The 24,595-nt window shown below is 40.8% G+C and overlaps 2 protein-coding genes across 4 annotated transcripts in view; both read right to left on the reverse strand.

Annotated features, from left to right (window-relative positions):
* Nucleotides 1-716: 716 nt before the first annotated feature.
* On the reverse strand, nucleotides 717-7,964 carry LOC107310602 (leucine-rich repeat-containing protein 7-like). The gene has a single exon (XM_015856412.2). The coding sequence runs from the start codon at nucleotides 4,353-4,355 to the stop codon at nucleotides 3,555-3,557; it is 801 nt and encodes a 266-aa protein (XP_015711898.1). The 5' UTR covers nucleotides 4,356-7,964; the 3' UTR covers nucleotides 717-3,554.
* Nucleotides 7,965-8,463: 499 nt separating this feature from the next.
* The window catches only part of COL22A1 (collagen type XXII alpha 1 chain), a 216,651-nt gene continuing 200,519 nt past the window's right edge, over nucleotides 8,464-24,595 (reverse strand). Inside the window, exons 56-65 of one of the 3 annotated variants that reach the window (XM_015856410.2) lie at nucleotides 24,390-24,443; nucleotides 22,657-22,710; nucleotides 19,633-19,704; nucleotides 17,743-17,778; nucleotides 17,384-17,428; nucleotides 16,745-16,924; nucleotides 14,511-14,577; nucleotides 13,232-13,414; nucleotides 12,493-12,570; nucleotides 8,464-11,540 (exon numbers count right to left, since the gene is read on the reverse strand). In XM_015856410.2, coding sequence (XP_015711896.1) covers nucleotides 11,353-11,540; nucleotides 12,493-12,570; nucleotides 13,232-13,414; nucleotides 14,511-14,577; nucleotides 16,745-16,924; nucleotides 17,384-17,428; nucleotides 17,743-17,778; nucleotides 19,633-19,704; nucleotides 22,657-22,710; nucleotides 24,390-24,443 — 957 coding nt within the window. In that variant the 3' untranslated portion in view covers nucleotides 8,464-11,352. Of the gene's footprint in view, nucleotides 11,541-12,492; nucleotides 12,571-13,231; nucleotides 13,415-14,510; nucleotides 14,578-15,872; nucleotides 16,022-16,744; nucleotides 16,925-17,383; nucleotides 17,429-17,742; nucleotides 17,779-19,632; nucleotides 19,705-22,656; nucleotides 22,711-24,389; nucleotides 24,444-24,595 lie in introns of those variants that run through there. The other 2 variants (XR_001553652.2, XM_032442913.1) reach the window with 2 other exon arrangements.

The following is a 24,595-nucleotide window of genomic DNA, read 5'->3' on the forward strand; positions in this document are numbered from 1 at the left end:
ATCCCTTGAAAACAGAGAAGCTGAAGTTCATGCTGAGGCATGAGACATATTATTTTAGATCTACAGCAGATATAGATTGTAGCCATCTACTTTCAAAGGGAGAAAAAGTCTTTGTAACCTTCATTTTGCATAAAACAAGGTGGTGTTTTACCATCATACCCTTGAGTGAGCTAGACTGTGGTCTTTACAGACTTCAGTTGGTGGAGGATCTGCCATATACTCAGCTGATCTCTCCAGCATTAAAAACATGTAGTTTATCTACAGTCTGAAGTACTAGTCTGTGAAACACATACATTTGTATGCTGAATTGAAGAGCTCTTCGCCCTTATATATATTATTATTATGAAGTTCTATTTGGAGCCTTTTTCACCCACTGCTTTTATATGTCATTATTGTTCTGTTGCAAGAAATCAAAGTTTTCAAAGAAAAGTCTATGCAGTTCTAGGGTACAATGCTCTCCAATGTCAGTCTGTTCGTAGTATGTCATGGAATGAAGGGAAGTAAACATACAACTTCTGTCAATACTGAATGTCAGCTTCAACAAATGTTCCCCCATAAAGTATGGGCGGTCCAGACATACATTTAAGCCTTTTCACTGTGGGCGTAGGACATGCATCCAAGTAGTTTGCTCTTCATTGATACTAACACTTGAGGTTTTGATGATCAGAAGAAAATGAGTGCTTAGCAACAATACAGATAATACAACAAACAAAGGATAAGCAGTTTGAAATTAGATTTTAATACCATCTTAATGACAATACCAAGATATAGTTATTACTCTGTGTAACTAAGGCACTAACACTGATGCTGGAATACTACAACACTTACACACTACTGGGGTTTCTATTTTGGGAAATTAGATTTTGAAAGCCACTAAGGGAGGTGAAGAGGCATCAGGCAGCATGATAGAGAAGGAGAATTTCTTCTTGCTGCATGACATTCAGTCTATCCAAGCTGCTTGATGGTATGGGCAAAGTGCTCTCACTTCCATTGATTTTATGAAGTTTCTCTTGATCCATACAGACTGAAGAACTTTAGCAAAGGTGTGGACACTAGTTTTTAGAGATTCCATGTTTTCATAGGCCTTAAAACTCTTTTTTAGATCAAATTATTACCAGGAAGAACAGTTGCATGGTTAATCAATATAATCGTGCTTTAGAATTCACAGAGTTATTGGAGGGAAAGGACTAGATAAAGTAAACTCTGACTGCCTTTGGAATGAGCTCAGCTTCTCAATGTGAAACTTACAGGATCCTCTGACATTGGATGATGTTGGAGGTCTTTTACAACCTTGGTGATTCTATGATTCTATGACTCTATCTGAAATGTTGTTGGCCAAAACTAAAAATGAATGCTGTGAGATGCTGCAAACTCCCCAAGCAAGCTGAAGCCTGCTTCCATTTGGGAATCACTGCCCATGAAGCTGAAGGGAAAGGAAATAGAACTTCAAAACCAAAACTTGTGCAGTGCAGAAGAGAAACAGCAAGACAGGATCTAAATGGTTTGAAAGAGGACATGAGAAACTGCCCCTCTTACCACATGGCTAAAGATGTTGACCTGGCAGGATTCAGTGTGGACGATGTAAGTCTCTAAAAAGATCACACTTAGGGAATTTCAGTCTCACATTTGTCCCAGAACAAGTAAATGCAACAGCAGACCTTGAGAATAACTTCTCAAGTCCATACAATGAATCAATAATAGAAACAGACACAAAAACCGAGTCCTTCAGTGACTGTAGTGTTGCCACCTTGATACACCCTCTATCTCAGCTAACAGCAGCTTTAGGAGCTACTTCACATAACAGTCTCCTATCATGCTGCAAATCTCCTTTGAAAAGTAAACAGGTTTCTGATTCTTTATGCTGCCACAGAAGACCCAGACAAGCAAGGTGACATAATCCCTTTAATCTTCTATTTCCTGTGCCACATAAATCGCCTCCAAGCCTTTTAAAAATAATTGCCTGCAGAAAAACAAAGAAAGAAACTGCTGTGGCATTATTGCATGCCCATCATTATCATGCATTAATTTACTGCTATGTGATATACTACACCTACACCAAATCTGGTTAGTAAATCACCAACAGGTGATTCTGGCTTGAAAACTTCACAGCACAAAGGTCAGGGGCAGACCCAGTGTCAGAGCACTGTACAAATCAGACCATGCCAAGAATATCTGCAGCTGTGCTTTGTTACTCAGTTCAATTTCAGCATCTGTTCTGGTTCGCTCTTCTCCTGCTGACCAAGGAGAAGAAAATGCCTGAACAACAGACTTAATGGTCCATATATCAGTGTCTCAAACACCAACAGTCCCTTTCTCCACAAACCCTGGAAGCCCATGCTCGGAACCCAGAAGGCCCAACTGCATCCTCCTTCTTCTCTGGCAAGACAGAAAGCTGCAGCTTTCTGCACACTGGTCAAATGAAAGATAAAAGACAAAGGAGAAAAAAGGCAAATAAAGGCATTTATAAGGGAAAGAGATGCTTTTCAGGAGGCAACAATGAAAAAGAGGCAAGAGCCAGGGAGAAAACACACAAGAGCAAAAGGAGATGGGGAGAAAATGCTGATGAGAGATTAAGGGAAGAGAGAGTAAAATGAAAGAGTCTCAGCAGATTTCCATAATGCCACACTGATGAAGACTTCTATGACTGTAAACAAGAATTCTCAGAAATATTCCCTAGCAGGAAGTTTGCATACTTGTATTTTAATATCTCTGCACACTCTCCCAGACATGGTAGATGTGGAAACCTTCTGCTGGGGTTGCATACTCTAAAGCTGGGCTACCCACATTCCATGGAGATGTATCACTGAGGTTTATTGCTCTGTGTAACTCCAGAGGGATTGACATGCCAGCCCCAGCTCTGTGCTGCTTCCCAGGAGAGCCAAAGTTTGGTACCAAATCTGTTGCTCAAGAAAAGCATGCAAGAGAAGCATGATAAGATACACATTATGTCCTGCCAAAGCAGTGGAGACATCACTTGGATAGTACCTTCTGGGACCTGGACATAGGCTGTTTCTATCCATAAGCCTGAGATGATTCTACAAGTGCAAAACAGCAAAGTACTGTGGAAAGTAAAGAGATTCTGAGCCACTTGAAGCAAATCTAAATCCACAAGTCTGAATGGCCTTAAACACCAGCATAAATCTCAATCGGCACTTGTCCAAGCCCAGACTCAAGCACTGACTCAGTGTGCAAACATGTTATTTCTGTTTACAGACCACAAGGTGTTTACCTGACTCTATCCTCCCTGACTTGATATTGTTCATTTTCTCTGACTGAATGTTTGGCTGCAGCATTTCATGAGACAGATTTATACAGCCATAAATAATGAAAAGATTATAGCTGTCCTTGAGACAATTGCTGAAAGATATACACCATCATTCAATACCAGTGTCAAAAAAAGACTGTCAGAAAAATCACCTTGTAGCAGAGAGGAAGCTTTTGAGCTTCACAGAGTGATTTCACCACATTTTTCCATCTGAAACACATTTCACTTGTGCAGATGATTTGCACAGCGTAAACCCACGTCAGTCAGCTGAAGGGCTGACCCAGGTCATCTATTCTGCCAGTACTCTTTGAAATGACAAGAAATAGTCTCTGATCTCCTCGGAACCTCTGCTACAGACTTCAGGGGGAGGACTTTCTAGTGGATTCCCTTCAAAATTGCAGGAACAGTAGTTGTAACCCCAGTCCAGGTTGACCAGTTCCCCAAACCGTGGTGGTAGGGATCGCAGACGGTTGTTTCCCAGCCAAAGTGTGTGCAGATTCCTTAAAAGACAGACATCCTCGGGCAGATTTTCCAGTGAGTTGAAGAGCAGCAGCAATGTTTCCAGCTTCTCCAGCTGCCGGATGCTGGAGGGGACAGTGTGTATTTTGTTGTCACTCAGGTCCAGGAAGGTGAGGCTCCTCAGCTGGCAGAGGACTGAAGGCAGGTGGGTGAAGTTGTTGTTAGCCAGATGGAGGCTGTGCAGCTGCTGCAGGGCCCCCATTTCTGGTGGCAGGGAGCTCAGGTGGTTGTTGCTCAGTGTCAGCCTCTCTAAGTGCCTCAAGGTGCCAATTTCAGCAGGGATTTTCTTCAGGTTGTTGGAGTCCATGTAGAGGAGGGTTAGGTTTTTCAAGCGGCTGATCTCACGGGGCAGCAGCTCCATGCGGTACCTCAGGCAGCTCTCTCGTTCTGGACTCATCTCCAGGGCCTGCAGCTGGTCCAGACCAAAGACCTGCGCAGGGACTGATGCCAGATCTCTGCCCGAAATCTTCAGTTTCTTCTTCCCTTCATACTTTGGGTCATGTTCTGTGAGATATCTCCAGTGTAAGTCAGGACCCATAGATGTGCATCTGAAGGAGGTGGCTGCATTCATTCCCCCACCAGAAACCACTTGAACCAAGAGCACAGTGGTGACTGATCATTTGTTGCTTGCACCACGGGCAACTGCTGTGCCCCTTGATTGACTGTCAGCTTTCTTCTCTGCCAGGCACATTAACAATACACATGCAGAGCGTTTGGGTTGCTCAGAAACGTCCCACTGAGTAAACATTTGCCTTTCTCACATGGCTTCCCTTCCAGCACTGCAATGCACACAAAACCCAGTTTATGGATGTTTCCACTTGTTTCAGGCAGTGAGCTGGTGGCAATGATCTGCTGGTATTCAGAAAGTGAAGGTGTTTAGAAAGTGAAGCAGCAGGTGGGCAAACATAAAGCAGCTTTGTTTGTGGAATTCAAGTCGGTCAGTCCCAGGGGACCGCAACTGAAGCAGCCAAAAAGATAAAGCATGTGGTAAATGAGACAAGAAGACAGACTCATAGCTGGTGCCTGGAAGCTGGCAGACAAGAAGAGGGTCTGCCCTCAGGGCAGTTGTGCCTTTTACATTAAGCAAACACAATAAAGCATCGGTTTTGAAATCTGAAAGTCCTCCTCCCTCCTGCTGAGCGTATGACCCTGTGTGACACAGAGATAGGATCTTGCGCTGAACTTGCTCTGGCATATTTAAAAAGAATTTTTTATTCCTCACAACATAGCTTTCATAGGAGATGAGAAATACCAGGTTTATCCTAAGCCACTCAGCACAGCATGCTGTGTACAGAGAAGGGCATTTTCCCAGAAGGAGACAATTGTTGGTTTGAAGCCTCAGGCTGAGAAAGCCACCTCTTTTATTTCATCCTCTAATCCATAAGTCTCTCAGGTAAAAAATGCTTAGAATGACAATTTAAAATGCTTTTCATGAAGAAATTTCTTCACATTCTCCTACAGGCTATTAAAGATAGAACACAGTGCCTTATAAGCGTGGCTTGAAAAGATCTAGCAGGTCAAGTCTGGTGAAGAGTGATGCTCCAGTTCCCCACCCAACTCCAGTTCCACATCCATCAGATCTTCCAAGCCCCATGTGGTGCTGAGCTTGCACGGGGCCCATGACCCAGAACTGGCAACGCAGATAGGTGGTAGAGTTGGAGGCCCTTTAGCCAGAAGATGCTGAGTATGTAAGGATCATAATTCAACCTCTGAACTAACAATTTAGGTTCTCCTAATGGACTTTGCCCTTAGATACAGATTTTCGGTGCTGTTGCATACCAACCCTTGGTATTCAAATGCCTAAATCCTATTGAAATCAAGCTCTGGATTTCTTTCAGATTCATTTCAAAACCATGTCACTAGTCTGGTATCTGTCAGTGCTAAGAGGTTGTTTTTGAATTATGAGTACTTGGGATGCTGGTAGTTTCCTTATGGAACCTGCAAGCTACTGATCTAGGACAATCACAGCTGAATGGACAACAATGTGAGCAAATTCTGTGGACACAAAGGGGTTACTCCTGTTCTTTATGATCACCATTAATGTCAGTGAGATCTGAAGGCTAAGCTACTTTCATCAGGAAGTGGTCCACATTTTACATTAAAAAAAAAGGTTCAATAGAGGAAATCTAATACGTTTTCATAAGTAGGAATAGGTACAATAGCTTGGAAATATATGTATATATTGGAGATGATTATAATAACAAAGGACAAGTGATATTTTTTCACTTGCAAGGGAAAGCTTCTGACCAGAAATAACAGACCTCATAATTAACCATAAAAATAACACTGAAACACAATTCCTACCAAAAGAGTTCTGAAGAAGTTACTGCAATGAGACACATTTCAGACTTGAACAAAAGCCATTCCAATGTGTTTCTAAAAATACATTGTCAGCTACGTTCATCCTGTGAAATACACCAAACTGCTTTGTGTGCTGCTTAAACACTCTCCACATCAAAATCCAAGCCTTTCAGACAGCATATCATACTGACCAAAGCTGTGCTTAGTGAGAAAGGCATTTCTGATGCTGGGCACTGCTCGCCGTATTGAACTGTTTCTCTCCAGGAGTGTGACCCTGATCTTTTCTTTACCAAGGTGGCAAGTTCTTTTCTACTCCATCTTGCAAGACATCTTTCTTCTTAATGCTGATCACTGTCTCATTAGGAATTTCAGTGTATGATTAATGCCTCTCTGTCCCATTATTCCTTTGTTCTTTCTACACGCGGTTCATGGTCCAATAAATAAAATTACAAGAAGGAGTCCATAATTTCAACATGTGATCCATCAAGAGATCCTGAAGGATATTCTCACTCTCAGTTCACACAAACTCCAATAAGAGTATTGCCAGAGTCAACAGTCTCAAATCAAGGTGCATGATGAATTCATAACTTAGCCTGAAAATCTGTTTGGAAACCAACCTGGATAATGAAAAGTTCATCATCTCTTTAGACTTTTCTAATGAGTTGTTCACATTTCACAGGTCATAACACAAAAATCCATTTGTGATATCTAGGTTTAAACTAGATTGCTGAGGGCAAGCATTCTTCCATTTCTTAGCTTCACCAGTACAAGGTGATGAAACGAAATTCCAGGCTCTGATAAACTCATATTAACCTACAAGAAGTGCCAAACTTAGGATGCAGGAGGCAAATAGATGGCTGATGGAACAGTTCTCCCCCTCAGCAGAGATAGATGGCTTTGCAGGGTCATCAAGGAGGACTTCTCATGTTAGGATGCTCACCCTGTGCAGGGTTGCCACAAATCGGTATCCTTTACCCTCAGCAGCATTGAAATCAATCTTACAGAGATTGAAAGAGGTGGTAGCAGATTTTTTTGGTAACTTAATGTTTTATTTTCTGTTATTTCCTGGCAAAATGACAGTACATGTTTGTGCCATAACATTGTCCATCTTGCTGTGCAATTCCCATAGTACCCAACACCTCGTTGTCTGTAACAGATCCATTCCCATATCAACCCAGTAGCAACATGAATCAATAAAGGTGGAAGACAGACACTTATCAGAAACTCTTTGATCAACACCAGGATAATTCAAGTAATGCAGCTCAGACTGCTTCCACTGATTACTTCAGGATGCTCATCCAGGAACCAAACCTAACATTGGAATCACCTAAATACAGGTGACACAGCCTAGCGCTGAGCATGATATTCAGGAACCTAGACGTAAGTATTTCACACCATTTGAGGTATACATAATCTCCCTCAGGGACACTCACTAAAGATCTAGGATACTCCTTGGTCTCACATTGCACCTGTAAGTATTTTAGACCAAAGAAGAAGAAGGAAGAAGTTTGTTGCTGTAAGGGTGCTGAGGCACTGGCACAGGTTGCGCAGAGATGTGGTGGATGCCTTGTCCTTGGAGACATTCAAGGTCAGGCTGTATGGGGCTCTGAGCACACTGATTTAGCTGTAGATGTACATGTTCATTGCAGGGGAGTTGGACTAGATGTCCTTTAAGGGTCCATTCCAACTCAAATGAATCCATGAAGTACTCTCTTGTTGTATCTAATGCACAACACATTCTCAGATGATGATACTCAGACATGCATCAGCATCACATTCTGTTTCAGTAGCTGCCAAAAAACAGCCTGTAGCAGGTTAAGGCCTGGAAAGTTTTCACATTAAAAGATCAAAATTTCTCCATATTTTTCTTTTTCTTTTAATTTTAATTGTATATATATATATATATATATATACATACATACATACATATATATATATATATATATATATATATATATATATTTAATAGCCCAGAAAGTAAAAGATGTGCTCATCTCCCTGGCAGTTCCGTGCTCAGAGCACAGACCTGAGGCTTAGCAGCTGCTGCATTCTTATTGCATCTCTGGAAAAACACACACATTTGTTTCAGTCCTGAGCAGCATCATTTTGCTTTGATTACACATTTCTGGATAAACATGTAGAACTGGGTTCAACCTTAGACAGTTTAATTATCCCATATTAACAAGAGGTGTGAAAAGGACAGCTCAGAAAAACAACCTCACAAGACTGTAATGAGATGAGCCTCTCAAAAGCAGCAAAGAAGGAAACTAATTTATTCCTTGCTACAGCTCCAAAAAAAGCTAATTTAGAGCAGTTCAGAATACAAGTGAAAATTGTTAAATAATGTAACACAAAAAACTATTTTCCCCAAATTAATCTCTTTAAAATTTTAAATTATTTATTTGACAGGCAAAATATATAATGGAATAATAGTTTGTTTGCTACAACTGTAATAATTTACACAATTGATTAAAAAAACACTCCAGCAATATCATAAAATGTCTGTATTATTAGCACCTTGGTAATATGTAGACAATACATTTTCTGGCTCTCTAATGCCATCTTATCACTATGTTCCCTCTTATCATGTGGCCAGTTAAAAATATCCATACAAAAAGAACAGTGAATTCCTGGGATTAAGCCTCAGACACTGAATAAACTTCCTTGTGATATACCAAATGCTTTGTTTCTGAGCCAGGAACATTGAGATGTAAAAGCCACATCCTCATCTTGTTCAAGATTGGTTAGTAGAGCAGCCACACTCATTACCTCTGCCCTGTCTTTCACCTCCTGCATCCATTGCTGCCTTGCAAGCTGTTTGGCAGACAGTACTTGGTGGCTATAAGCACCAGTCTCAACCTGAGTCTTTGGCAAGTGTCTCGTACTCTTCACTACTGACACTGTTCTTGGTAAATGTCTTGTAACTGGCTGCAGAGGAAATGGGGTTTAAGAAAAAGCAGGGAAATGGCACTCACTGAACTCAGAACACAAAGGCATGAATGGACTGAACAGGTAAAATAAAATAGAGAATACGCTAGAGCAAAGGGAGTTAGGCTGTCTCCCCTCCTCTGGGTACAGCTGCCCACTGCAGATCTTTTAATTTCTGTTGAAGATGGTGTGTCTCATTCTCCTAACACAGACTGCTGGCAATGGCTTTAAGAGACCTGCAGATGAAATGAGTTATCAAAAAAAAACATAAAAGAAGAACAAACAGAACTCCAGAATGTCCTATCTCCTTTATCCAGACTCCAATGCACCATTTTGGAGAGATAAAAGACCCTGGAATTTGTTCAATAGAGCATCATTATATATTCACCCATCACATGGTAAGTCTGTGCCATGCATGGTGTATGCAAATATGCACCATGTAGAGTTTGGGGAGTTTCACATCATAGAATCATAGAATCATTAAGGTCGAAAAAGACCACAAAGGTCATCTAGCCCGACTGTCAGCTCATCAGTCATCATGCCATGCCACATTAATTGGGACAATTAACATGCCTGACCTCCATAAAACCTGCTTGCTGCTATCAACAATGGTTGCCTAAAACTGAACTATAGAAAGTTGGCCTAAGGTGCACTACAGTAATATATACTATCGAGAGGTATTATAAAGCTCTTCACTTCATGATATTTTCACTTTGCTTGATCTTTTCACAGACAGAAAGGAAGTAAAATCCAATAAAGGAATTTACTTGCATAGGAAATAGCAAAAAATATCACCACTGAGGTCTACATAGAAAAGAATTTGTTTAATCTTCTAGGGAAGAAAAAGACTCCAAGGCTTGCAAATAGTCAGCTCTGGGCTTATAGCTACAGTGTCTGATTTTGAGATTGTTATAGACAGCTGTGCCTTCTGCTTGGCTTAGCCAGTTTAGATATACCATGCCACATGGTGATGCCAGCAGGGCAGGGGGCCACATTTATCTCCCCAAAAGACCAGATGAGATTTCAAAACAGATTCAGCATTTAGTGTCTATATCATGTTTGTTACTCTGATCCCTCAATACAAACTGCTTATTTAGAAGAGTTTTGGAAATCTGGCTCCTTTGCTGACACAATTTCACATGTCGTCAGACTGAAAAGTGACCAGTTGTGAAAGTCTTCCTAGACTCTGTCCCCTATTTATTTTCTTAGTGAATTTCTAGTTTGATTTTGGCAATTAGCTGATTGGTAAAATGGCCTATGTCTGAGTTTTGGATTTCATTCTCAAACACAATTTGCTCAGAGTTTCTGAACACCTCTTTGTTCTGACCTTTTCACCAGAGATGAAAACCAACCTCTAATTGATCACCTCCCTCTAAAACACAACTTTTCCAAGTCATTGTCATGGTGTATCATTCAAAGCAGTGAAGTCGGGTAACACTTTGCTTCCTGAGGTTTTTAACAGTAGAAGACATTCAGTGCTGCACTGGAAGATTTCTTGAGTGAAGCAGTGACAGAGAGCTGTATGTGCATTGACAATGAAAAGCAGAACTGGCAGCCCTGAGCTGATGGAAGATAGTATTGTGGCTGTTTCAGAGGCATCTCCCTGACAGAAGGAAGATAAGCTCCACCTGATATGAACTGAACAATAACTTCACCTACTGAAGTTATTGCACAAGGAACAGTGATCCAGGCCTCACTGTGAGATTTCACATGATCCCAAAAAATTGGCTTCTATAGAATTCAGATTCTTTTTGTGGACAGAATAATAAATGTAAAAGAGATCTTCCAGGGAACACCTTGCCTGTCTATAATTGCCTGTCCATTGTGAGCTGAGTGTATTGGAGATCTCTCTCCCAGCTTTGGCATGACCTTATCTTTCTGTCCTCTGCGTGGATGGCAGCTTAGAACACGGTCTTGTGATTACACAGTTAAAGCCCCATGCTGCACATTGCAGGATTTAATTTCAGTTTCAAGGCTAAAGCTTTGGAAAGAACCACAGAAAATAAGAAAAAAAAAAAAAAAAAGTGGTATCAGAATGGTTTTGTATGAACTGCTACACAATGCATCAACCTTGTATGCTCTTCAAAAGAAAAAAAAACAACACATTTTTAATGTTTTAATATGCCCTGGTTTTAGAGAAACAAGTACAAACTCACATATCACATCAAAGATAATAATAATAATTATTATAATTCATAAAAATAATCTGACCGACCGGCAGCATTTGTTGTCTTTAGAAGGCCTCCCGTGAAAGAAACAAAGTTGAAGACATCTGAGAGCTCTTGGCAGGCTGGATGAATTCAAGTTTTAAAACCAAGTCTGGGGATACTGCCTGTATCCTAGGGCCCTTTGACATTGGCGGGCCTGGCAGCCAGGCTTGCATAGTAAGCACATTGAGCAGGGTCACACTGTCCATTGGCTCCCGGAGGTCCCTGTGGGCCCATGAGACCAGGTACCCCAGCTTCACCTTGAGGGCCAGGTGGTCCTGGTATCCCATCTTTGGCATAGCCAGGCTCCCCTGGGAGGCCTAAAACAAAAACATAATGCTTTGGCACCTTCAGAGCGCAGTACTTAGTGCAGCAGCACAAGAGATTGCTTTACTGCCTATACTGGGATGTAGACATCACCTTCCACAGATTCGGGTCTGGCTAACATATTTCTATGAGAATATGGCAAACATGGCTCCTCTGAATGCAAGATTTCTACCCTGTATGCATAATTGGATTACAGAACTATACCATACTCTCACCATGTTGTTGAAATTGTGCAGCTGAACAGTCCAATTAATGACATATAGTCCTCATAGGGAGGTGGCGAGAACGGGAAAGAGTCATATGAGGCAAGAGTTATTTGTATGAAGTATAATGGATTCATTGCTAATTTAAGGCAATGCAGGGCCAGCATGCCTGATGCAGCCTTTGGAATAATTAATTTTTTCCATAATTTCCTCTCCCACCAAAGCAGGGTGAAGGAAAAGATGATCGATGGCTCCTAATTACAAATTAGAAACAAAATTTATTTGCTTCTTGTTTATCAACAAAGATAAGTCTTGAACTGTATGACCGAGACAGAGGTGTTAGATAGAATCTTTTATAATGGGCTGAAGCTGCCTGGATGTCTGCATTCAGTTTGGTCACAAAAAGGTTCTGGCAAGTGCAGATAAGGCACCACATTGTATACCTAGTAAATAAAGCCTCACTTTGGACTTGTCCTAAAGCTCAGTTAACCTCTTACTGGCGTGGGTCATTGTGTTTGCCAATCAGGCTGAAAAAACAAAGGTGGCCAGATATGATGCTAGTGTTTTATTTCTTCCCTTTGGGCCACTGGCTATAGAAATAGCGTAATGCCATTATTTAAGTCAAGTTGATTACTTAACTAACATAGAAGAGACCTTTGTCTTTGTGAATGTTTTGAGTTATATGTATATATACCTGATTGTGTGTGTGTGTATGTGTGTGTAACATTCTGAAAAAGCATACCTGGAATTCCTGGAGGACCTATTTCACCTCGCTGGCCAATGCCAGCATCTCCTTTCTCACCCTTTGCTCCTCTTTCTCCTGTAGAGAGAGAAAAAAGACAACAATTAATTGATCAGCATTATCTACAGAACAAACTACCACAGGTATTTTAACCTCTGAGAAAGGGAGTAAGTGGGAATGAAGACCTAACCCACTTCAATTCCGGACAAAGGTAAAACACACATTCTGCAGTTGCTGGTCACGTTCACAAAATCTGCTTTAGAAGACTGAGGCTGCTTCTGTCAAGAGTTTTGAGTACTACTTTGATGCTATTAAGAGGCGAATACCAAGATCATTAAGCAATTTCAGCTCATTGCTTATGTCTGCAACATCTCAATAAAATCCACCAAAGGCAAGTAAGACTATGATGCAAACTCAGGTCATAGGTATTCCCAGGACACTCAAATAGCTGGCAGGCTTTGGGATGGTTGTGTTGAAATAATAAAGGCTTTCAGGAATTTCAGCTCTTAGGGAGAAAAAAAGCAGATAAAAAGCTGAACCAATTTGAAGCATTATTTTTTCTTTAAAAATAAAGCGAACAAAATCCTTTTCAGTTTGCTTAATTTCCTAGTGTTTCAATAGAACTGCTTCTCATACCACTCCTCAGGATATTCTTTTTGGTACTCAGTGCTTTCACTGAAGAACATATGGTGGATATATCCCTTTATTGGATTTCCCTAATACACCAAGGTTTGCTCACCCTTGGGACCAATGGGTCCCGGTGGTCCTTCAGATCCAGTCTGTCCAGGCCGGCCAGGCTCTCCTGGAGGGCCAGTTCTTCCTGGTAGTCCTTCTTTCCCAGGGGGACCAGGTGGTCCTGGTCTGCCATGCGATGCTTTCACATGTGCAGGTGGTATCTGAGCCAAGAGATAGGCTAACTTTGCTGTGAATATAGGGGAATAGGGTGTGTTAGACAAGAAGATCAGTGCTCTAACTGATGGAAAGCTAAAAACATTGGTCCAGTGAAGTCCAAAGGAAATTTTCAGGACCACTCATTTGCTGTTGTAACACTCCCAAAGGCCATGGTAGTACCTTGCTCTTTGTAAATGATTTCAGCCTAATTTCTCCATAGTTTCATACTTGTTTTGAATATCATTCGTAATCCTAAGCACTTATATCTGTTCCTTCTTCAAGGAGGATCTGAACGTCCTTTTCTTTAACAGTACAGCTGGTGGATTTATGTAGAACTCAGATCATAGCTGATCTGAAAAGAAGCATGTTTCCACTGCTCCTGCTATACAGTGGGATTATATGTGGCTGCTCTTTAGGGGGAAAGCTTTCTTTTCTTGTTCTGGACTGTTGCACAAATGGACTGAAAGCCAGTGCATTTATCAGCCAATGTACCCCTCTCTACCTGGGAAATCAGAAATTGCAACTAAGGCAGCTGCCTGTGTAAATATATCTGAATTCCATGCAGCCACACTGCTCATAGCTCTCAGATTCAAACTCTGAGCAGCCTTGAGGACTCTTTAGACACACTTAGCATCACAAAAACATCCTACAGAATGAAGGGAAAAGGGTTTTCTATGTTCTTTTCAGTGACACAAGCTCTTGACTGCTATTAGATCGGGGTGGAAATCAAATTCTGACAACATGTAAATAAACTCCTTCAAACAAATCACCTAATTTCACCATGATCTCTAGAATGGAGGAAAATGTGCATGGATATGTTTCAGCCGCTCCAAGAGCTGTGCTAAGAGAAGCACTACAGCTCTGCAGTTCACTGTGGATGTAAGCCAATTCTGGCCTGCAATTCAGATACTTTGAGAAAAACAACCTACATCCACTCTACACCCTCTCCTTACAGTGGTGAGCATCAAATGTCATTTTACACAAATGTGTCTTCGAGATAGATTTGTTGAAACAATGCCTTCCATAAGCAGGAGTGTTTCAGGTGTCAGCTACAACACCACAACTATGGAAAGTTATCCTTCATGCTCTCACATCTACCTGCTGGCTTCTCAGAGCTGATTACTTACAATCTAGCTGCTTGGCTAACTCCTCCTGGATGAGTCTTCTCAGGGTCTCTAGAGATGGAGATTCCCCCTGGGGAGTAATAATTATAGTAGTAACACAATATAATAATCACAGCCTGGGGATGTAAAAATGAAACTTTAGATGAAGGGACTAGAGGATTGCATTTCTTCACCCAATGCATCCACAAGGATGCAGAGAGTGCTTGGAAGAAGAACATAAAGAGATTAAAATCATCCATAATTCCAGTGCTGTTGGCAAGCCATGGACTCGATAGTGTAAGGAAGGGGCCTGGTCAGAGGCTAAATCATAAAGTCATGGAATCACAGAATGGCTTAGATTGGAGAAGACCTAAAAGATCATTGAGATCCAGCCCCTTGCCATGGGCAGGGTTGCCACAGGCTGCCAAGGACCCCACCTGAACTGGCCTTCGTAAAATCTACATACACTGACAGGATGAGTAATAGGAATTCAGTTAGGAGACTTCTGCTCCACATAACCACTGTGGAAAACCTGCCTCTTTCTTCATCACTGCAACTTTCCTCCAACAACAGTCAGTCTACAGACATATCCATTCTTCCAAGCACATACAAGGTTCTGCATGTTTGCAAGCTGTTGAAAGGAGGCAGGGAGACAGGGCTGCCTGGTACTGGTCTGTCCTCCAAGGATTAGTGCCCTTTGTCACCACTCTCAGCTCCTTTATGTGACAATGCTCTTAAACAGATGCAATACCCACTAAAGCTTCAAGATATGTAGCACTGTGTGTCCGCCTGAAAAACTGATGGAAGCATTTTTGGTGGACTAGAAGGAGAATATTTTTGGTGGAGACCTTCCAAGAACATAAAAAATGGTCTTAAGGTAATTAGACACATGACTTTACATATTTCACGAACTCAAAGGAATTATTTTAGTTCTGTTTCAAAAATAATTTTGAACCAACAAGATCAAATATTTTCCTTTGTACAGTGATATATTTCACTTGGAAAAATTTTTCCTATTTTTCTTTTTATTAAAATTTTTCTTTCCATCTGTTTGAAAATATTTCTTATCTGCCTGCATTCTTCTGTGAATTTACATGAAAGTGTGTTTGTCTTTTTCCCCTCAGACTTAATACTACTAACATATAACAATGCATACTGTCTCCTCTGTTTACAAAACCTTTATGAAGTCTTCCAAATCAGAAGTTATTCTTCAGTAACAAATCTAGATTTTATTAAATAGCCAAGAGACACTTCAATTTTAGCCATTAAAATTGCTAATAAGGATGGAGTTGGTCCATTTGCTGCCTTCTTTACAAAGCAAATTTTGTGTGAGGAAAATATGTGTTTGATGGTGACAAAAGAAGCAATTTTGTCATTACTACTAACCACTTGTGATGGCTCTTAGTGAATATCCCAGTAAGCAAACATCATTTTGGAACAGAATTTGAAGGCTTACATATTATCTTTTGACATTTTAACTCTATTAGTTGCATTAAGTCTCCATAATCATCACTGGATACCATCAAATCTCTGTTCTGTGGAGACACATAAAAAAAAAAGATGTTTTGTCTAAAGTTTACCCAGCATTTACATTATTGGAGATCACTTCACTATTTAATACCCCCCTGAGGTAATCTCAAATTCATTCTCAGAATGGACATATCAGCTTCACTAATGTCAGGTCAGTCGTTGTTCTCATTCCTCTACATACATTACCCTCAGGCGCTTTCAATAGCTAGATTGTTTCCCATTAGAAGCAAAAAAGAAAGAATATTAAACGAAAATAGGATTTCATGAATTCTGATGAGCTGACTCCAGAATTTCCAGGAATAGAGCAGTGACCTTTCCATGGCTCAGCACTTTGTTTCTCATAGCAACCGGCAGCAGTGGAAGACATAAAACCTCCGTATGAAACACTATGCATTAACACCCATATAGCAAGAAGCTTTTTTGGACTCTGGGTACGCACGGACATAGTTGCATGACCTGATTTAGGCTGTTATAGGTATAAGGAGTTAGAGATTGGCCTCCTTCGCTGCTGGTCTGAATAGTTCAGTGCTTGAAGTTTAATTTACTACCCTCAGAAAATACAGCTCTGCTTTTTATGTATCAAGACATGGGAGATAGAAATGCTGTCTCCCCACTGTAGTGCATACTTTCTCTGGTTTCTCCCAGCCCCACCGCAACCTTATAAGCATTTCTGATCTCCCACTATGACAGTAAAATTACTGTACAAAGCCTTTATCTGGCAGCCTTACCCGTGGTCCTGGAAATCCTGGCTGTCCTGGGGGACCAGGAGGCCCAACTTGCCCAGTGTCCCCCGGTGGTCCGTGGGGTCCCATCAGTCCTGGATGTCCTTTATGACCAGGTATCCCAGGCTCACCTGGAGGGCCCTTTTCTCCTTGAGGGCCTTTTTCACCTTTGATGCCAGGCTCTCCCTAAGCAAAAAAACCCTGACCTTACCACCACAAAATAAAAGGCAAACTTGTGATTTCCCTGCACTGCAAAACACAAACAGCTGAGCTGGCAGTTACTGAATACAACATCTGGTTGTATTACAAATGATCCACAAATTATTACTGACACTGAATGATTAAAGAGAGGGATGGGAAAAAAGGAGGAGAGTATAAGATCTCTACAGGCCACACCTCACTCTCAAATGATCCCTTCTCCAGCCCCTACCTCAAAACAGCTCTCTCTATTTCAATGCAATGAGCCATAGAATCTCAAAGTGGCTCGGGCTAGAAGGGACCTCAAAGATCTAGTTCCTACCTCCCTGCCACAGTCAGGGCTGCCAAACACTAAATCATACACTAGACCAGGTTGCCCAGGGCCCTTAAGCACATGCAGGGATGTGGCATCCGTAAAGAAATAACTAATAAAGCTCTCCAACCTACCCTCTCTCCTTTGGATCCAGTCTCACCTGGTTTCCCCGGTGTGCCCTGCAACAAAATAAGGGTCAGCATAGAAGAGTCACAGTAAGTAATAAAGTACATGTATTCACAATGATTCCCGAGACCTGGAGAAAATATATTTCCCTGTTGATCCCATAAATCTCTGAGATCTATATTTTTCATATATCAAGAAATCAAGCAAAAAGAAACCCAAACATTTTGATGCAACCCAGGTAGAATCCCTGTTTGCTTTTTTTGTTTTTTTGTTTTTTTGTTTTTTTGTTTTTTTGTTTTTTCCTGAGACTGTTTTGAAACAACTGTTTTTCCAGCACTGTTTTTAAACAACTGGGAATCCAACTTACCTCCTTTCCTGGAGGGCCTTTATCTCCTGGATCACCCTGGGAGGTACAGAGAGTGAATTTAGCACCATATTGCAGACTTGGAAGACAGAGCCTACCTTTAAACCATGAGTTTTGCTCTGTGTCTAGAGCACGAGTTTTCTGCCACACAGAAGTGACTTCGAAATATTTAGCATTAGCCTACTGCTATAGGTCATTCCTAGAAAGGCACATCCTCTGATTTGTAATTTTTTAGAAGTCTGTATACAGTGCAAATGTTTATAAATAGAAGGTAAACCTATCTAAAGAACCAGCTGAGATAAGGATGTTTTATTGAAAGTGTGTTCCTTCTTTCAAAAACTGTATTTCTTTTTCTCATAGATATTTCACAAAGCTTCATAAGTTTTACTTCAACTGGTTTAATCATGGAGTCATGGAATTATAACATTACTACAGTTGGAAAAAAAAAACACTACGACTATCTATTCCAGCCCATTTAGCTTAGGAAATGCCAATGTTATAGCCATAATAGTCTAAAGATGTAAAGGAAGTATATTTGTTAAGGGAAGGTGTTATCCTGTATGACAGTAGCTGGATATGGGATATTGAGCCATGGATAAAGAAACTGAGCCTGAAAACTTGCCCATATTTTAAAGCTACGTAAAATTACCACAACTTAGAAAAGTACTCCATCAGGATTTTTCTTCTATACTCTGCATTTATGATGCGCCAATAAGGCAGAACAATCTTGGTATTTTAGCATTTCAGCCAAAAAAAGAAAAAGGAGAAAAAGAAGAAAGAAAAGTCACTGCAGCCCTGAAGCACACTGCTAAAATTGTATCCACTTTCCTGTACTATGAATGGAAGGATGCATTTACCACTGACAAATGTGATCGTATCTCTAATGTGTGTATGCATACAGTGTTCTTTCCATAACCTGAAAATACACAGAATAGCCTCCACTGGGCCAGAACACATCTATGTATGCATGAGCAATGTATCTAATCACAGATGTGTGATCACATCAGCTCCAATTAGGCAGCGTCAGACCCACTTGAATGTTCCTTAGGGCCACTTCAGCTTTAAATGGCTACTGCATTTGCTGCCTAAAATTAATTTTCCAGAGAAATATGTCTTTCTCCTCATCACAAGACTCCCTTTTCAATCCTTAAATTAAAGAAAGAAAAAAAAAAAAAGAAAAGAAAAAAGAAAAGAAAAAAGGAAGGAAAAAAACCATGATTCATCCTGTGGAAGACTCATTTCTGCTAGACTGACATGAAAACAATTACAATCTCATTTTGTCGCACCAGAGTTAGAAAGGAAAATGAAAACATTTACCTAACATTCAATCTTTTCCATCCTTCAAGTAGAATGTAACATATTTTTCTTGCCCTGTTAGGGCTAAAGATACGAAATTTCAAAGGTGTGATATTTTCATGTGAATAGGTATTATTTTCAATCACTTTGGGAGTTATCTGAATATTTTAATTGTGGTGTACCCCTGTTGTAGGTAACAAAAGAATTTTCCTGGGAACAGCAAATATCAATAACTACTTCATTATTATCAGCACTTAAAAATTCCCTATTTAGCCATTCTGGGATTCATGCAGATACAAAGTCTGAGTAACCCCATGCCCATGTAAAGAGCACTGATGAACCAGCCCAATTAATGCAATAATACAAGGGCCGGCTGACAAGAACCAGTTTCTCAAATGGGGTCACAGGTGTTTTCCCATAAGAGTAATGCTAGTCTCCACAGTCCAGTTTTCTTCTGAAGTGAGGCATATAGCTTCTGGATTTGTGAGATCTCCTGCCTATGTTTGCTACCTAATTGAAGATAACTGTCTTATCTTCATTGTCCAATACATAAAAGCAGGCAATTAGCAGCTCTAATCCATCCCCAACCATACTTACAGGTGGTCCTCGGGGTCCTATGAAGCCAGGGAGTCCTGGGTTGCCATTTTCTCCTTTGTTTCCTTTAGGACCCTTTGGACAGAAAGGAGGCAAACACTAGCAGTCCTTTCTCCAACATCTCTTTTCCAGAGCATGCATTTACAGATACATTGGAATGGGGAAATCTCACTGTAGCAGGAGGACTCCCAAAACCAACAAGGAAAGGAAGAAAGAAGAAAAGCAGATTGCAAATACCAGGTCTGTATTATTAACAAGCTGTGTGGGGTCCCTGTGAAAGGTTGATCTGGAAGTGACAGTTATGGAAGTGATAGGAGGTGTGCTCAGCAGTTACTTCTGGTGCAGTATGGCTTATAATGTGTTGGTGCAGCTGTGGAAATGCCGTGATGCACAACAGCAGGGAAGCAGTGCAAATGGTCATAAAGTTCAAATCTGAGAATACATTTAACAGACAGCAGTTACTGAGCTGCTCCTTTGCTCTTCTTTTCAGCTTCAATTTAAGAAACGTCTGCCTTTTACTTATCTCTTGTGATATTCTGCCAAACTGTCCCTCCTTCTTACAGATCAGGGCAGCTTAAATGTCAATTCAGGAAACAGATCCATTTCACATATACTTCTGATTGTTTTTTAAGGGTTTTTTGATTTTTTTTTTCTTTTAACCTTTCCTCTCACAACTTTGTTTGACACGTTCTAATTCAGAATGCAACTTTTCTTCTTAGAATAGAACACGCCTTTGTTTGAAGCTTGTCTTTTGCCAACAAGGAACCAAGCATGTGGCTTTTGAGTATGCAGTGACTCAAAGTATATGATGCAATGTTGAGAAAAATCTGGAGATTTTAGGGGTTTTGTTGTACTGCTGTACACAGGCTTAAGCATGAGCACTGTTCAAGCAGTATAGGCACTGTCAAATAAAAGGAGCAGGTTCCTGGCAAGTGTTGTGACAACAAGTCAGCAGTGGTAAAGCAACTCATGTGGTGGAAAAGAAACCCTCATTGTCACAATCATCTTTCTCACTTCTCTTTTTCTTCAAACAGAAATATAATATGTTGGCTTGTCCCACTACATTGCAAAGGAAATCACTGTATTTCCAGACAAGGATGGAAATAAATGGACTAGTGTACAATACACAGAAGCTCTTTTCATAATAACCTTTATGAAGGAGAAGGGATTCATTTTAATGACAGAAAAGGATACTGATGAGAAGACTGTCTGTTCTGCTGACCAATACTGTCATTGTTTCCCCTTTCTCATCCATCTGACTTTATCCTTTTCCAATGTCTTATGTTATTTTTGGAGTGTAAATCCTCTGAAGCAGAGAGTGCTTTAGTTCTGTGTCTGCGCAGGAAGCTGCCTGATGAAACTGTGGGTTACTACCTGACTATCTAGGTAGGTAATGGATCCAGAACCCTGGCAACCTTGGAAAAAACATGAGTAGTAACCCATACAGCCAAAAAGCAGTAAAAGGCAAAAGGCATAGGGAAGGGTGGTGGGCATGATAAGAAGAAATGAAGATTGAATGAGCAACAGAGGCTATCCATGTGGTAAGAGGCAATGGCAGTGGTCTAGGGAAGGCAATGAGTTGCAGCAAGGACAAAAAAAAAAAAAAAAAGCAGTAGCAATGATTTTTGGCTGTAAAAAGGTTGGTAGAACGCATCACTTCTACCCCATCTGTAATCTGCATGCTATCACCAACCCATGCATAAAAGGTGTTGTTTACTTCTCTGTGAAATTTTAGGAGAAGACATCCTGGTAGCAAAGAATCATAGGATCACAGAATGTTTTAGGTTAGAAGGGACATTTAAGATCATCTAGTTCCAACCCCCCTGCTATAGGCAAGGACATCTCCTTCCAGACCAGGTTGCCCACAGCCCCATCCAGCCTGGCCTTCAATGCTTCCAGGGAGGGAGCATCCACAATCTCTCTGGGCAACCTATCCCAGTGTCTCACCACTGTAAAGAATGCCTTCCTAATATCTAATCTAAATCTAACTTATTTCAGTTTAAAACCATTTCCCCCATCCTGTCACTACCAGCCCTTATAAAATGTTCCTCCTCAGCTTTCCTGTAGGCCCCTTTCAGATACTGCAAGGCTGCTCTAAGGTCTCTTCAGACCCTTGTCTTCTCCAGGCTGAAAAGCCCCAGCTCTCTCAGCCTGTCCCCATAAGGGAGGTGCTCCAGCCCTTTGATCATCTTCACAGAAACTTCCTCAAGGCAAATGTCAGTAACAGTGCTGTGGCTGCTTTCTGGTACTGCAAGGGCAGAATACTACAAAGATGAGTGAAGTCTCCCTGCAATACTTTTCAGATTCCTTATGCTATGTCTTTGTTTCTTTCAGAATTTACCTGACCAAGAAGATGTAATGTCTTGGTGGGCAAAGGGAAAGAAAAGCTCTGCACTGTAAAAGGTATGGCTGGACAGCAAGGTTCATTTGCATGGATGTGCTGAATCCTGAACAATTTTCAGCAGCAGAACAGAGAAAAAAAAACAACTCTTCTTTCTGTGCTCCTTACAGCATTTCATTACCATTCTATTCTTCCACACAGGATGGCCCCAGGGGATTCATTCTGCTCCATGATCTTGGTTTACTGCCCACTACCTGCTCTTCCCCCGTGTGCCTGGGGGAGAATTTCTCTACTGCTGCTATTCCTCCATGGCAGCCTGCCAGCTCCCTGAAGCCCTCTCCTTTCTTGTGACAGCTCTCTGCTGGCTGCAGAATCTCTGCTTGGCAAAATTAAATCAACTGGTAAAGATGAGGCATGTCAATCTTTTCTCCATGCCAGGTAATCAATCATTTCCTTTTTTTCTTCTTTTTTTTTTTTTTTTTTTTTTTTTTTCTCCCCAGGAATGTAGCCAAAGCCCTTCTGATAATATGACCAGTCAGCGATTTTTAGGTCACTGACCTCTAACTTCAGATATTTCAACTTGACAGACCGTAAGCAGCTACATATAAACCACCCCATCCATACTTCATCAGTCACCTCTCCCTGACACAACTGATAGCTGGATAGATTTCCTTTGTGGTACTTACTGGGTTACCTGCTGGGCCAGGTTCTCCTGCAGATCCAGGCAATCCATTCTTGCCCTAGGTGAGAAGGAAAAAGGTTAGTGAAATAAAATATACTATGATCAATAGAAGTATCCACCTGCTGCTATACCAGGAGGGATTACTTCAACATTCTCCAACCTCCCCTTGTGGCAGATTCCAGAGTAAGGATCTCCTGGTTTTTTTTATTAATCCCACAACTTCTGCATCTATGATTGCATGGCTGACCACATCTCTGGATAAAATGTCAGAGATGAGGACCCAAAACCCCTAATGTGAACAGGGGCAAACTAGCACTCCTTCTCTCATTACCCTTATTCCTTTTACATGCATCCTGTACAGATGCCACTACCTACTATGGCAGCCCCATTAATCAGTGTTTGACAAACTTTTGGCATCTCCATGAAAACATGAAAACAATCCATCAACATGAAAACAGTCTGCACTGGCCAACAGATACCTCCAGATCAACCCAAACTTTCTTATGTTCAAATAATTCCTGTTAACAATGACTAAGTCACTTTTCAGATGTGTTCACCATCACCTGACTGCACTGGATTGATGGTATAGACCAGCCTTTTTTACTGTGAATATTCAAAATCATACCTCGAGCTTTTTAATAAAGAAGAAACAAAGCAGACGAGCAACAAAAGAAATTCATCCTTTGCCCTTGGCCATAGAAAAATCCATGTAGCTCTCCTCTAAAGAAGAATATGTCTCGGAATGGTGATAACTTACATTTTCTCAAACAGTTTTATGCATTTCTGGCATTGTGCAGGGGCATGACCCATTAGCAGATAATGCTAGCAGTGCAGAAATAATGAGATAAATTATAAGGTACACAGAGGACCTTTCCATATGTTCCTACAGTGTAATCTAACCCCCTACCCTCCCAGCTCCCAGAGACCTGCCATCCCAGCTCCTGGAATTTCTGGCTGAAGCAGCACTTTGCCCTGATTAAGAAACATGTTGTAGATTTTGTTTCACTAGAAGATCTTCCCAAAAGGAAATCACTCTTATTATAACACATTAAAGATGTGCTCATGTTCAGCAACTGAGATATGCATTCAAATTTTGAAATGATTGAATTTTAAAAGAGAATTGAAAAGCCTATTAAATTAATACAAATAATTTCTTAGCCATTCCAGATGATGCTTTCAGAAATATTAACTGAATTGCCATTTCTCCATCGAAGATGTAATCAAACTCTACAAGTGTTCAATTAAACAAATGTTCTTTTCTCAAAGCAGTGCTTTAAAAAATAAAAATAAAAATACAAAAAAACAACAGGATAAATTCTAGAAAGTATGACAAAAAGGAAGAGTTTCACAACAGGATCTCAGATATCCCAGTAGGGGCATCTGTGACAACTGCCAGCCTTTGAAAACCATATGCAGAGGCCATGTGATAAGGAGTGATTTTCCAGTGGCAAGTCAGGAATACAAGCACTTCTGACACTGCAGTCTTGGTATAAAGCATTAAAACTATCTTTCCCACACAAGTCAGAAGCTAACATTACTTTGTGCTCCATATTAGTCCTCATCAGTTTCCATCAATCTAGTTCTAATTTGTTTTTTTCCCAAATTAGGTAGTATTTCATCAAACATCACCTGGATCTTGCATAGTATTCTTCTTCCAAACCAGAGTTCCGGACTGTACAAACATCCCCACTAAACACAGTGTACCTCCAGAAACTGCTTATCAGGAGAAAAACTTACCGGCTGCCCTCTGAGTCCTCGAGGGCCCTGAGGTCCTATGGGGCCAGTATCTCCCTAAAATGAAGAAAAGTATTTTTGTGAGTAGGAAAGATCTGACAGGGAGGCAAACAAGCCTTCATTTTAAACTGCTCCTATTAAATTAAACTGTTCACGTATTAAGGAAAAACAAGAAAAGCTTCACTGCCCCCTTCCAGTTATGTATGACT

This window comes from Coturnix japonica, chromosome 2 (genome assembly GCF_001577835.2).
Source record: "Coturnix japonica isolate 7356 chromosome 2, Coturnix japonica 2.1, whole genome shotgun sequence".
Lineage (NCBI taxonomy): Eukaryota > Metazoa > Chordata > Aves > Galliformes > Phasianidae > Coturnix > Coturnix japonica.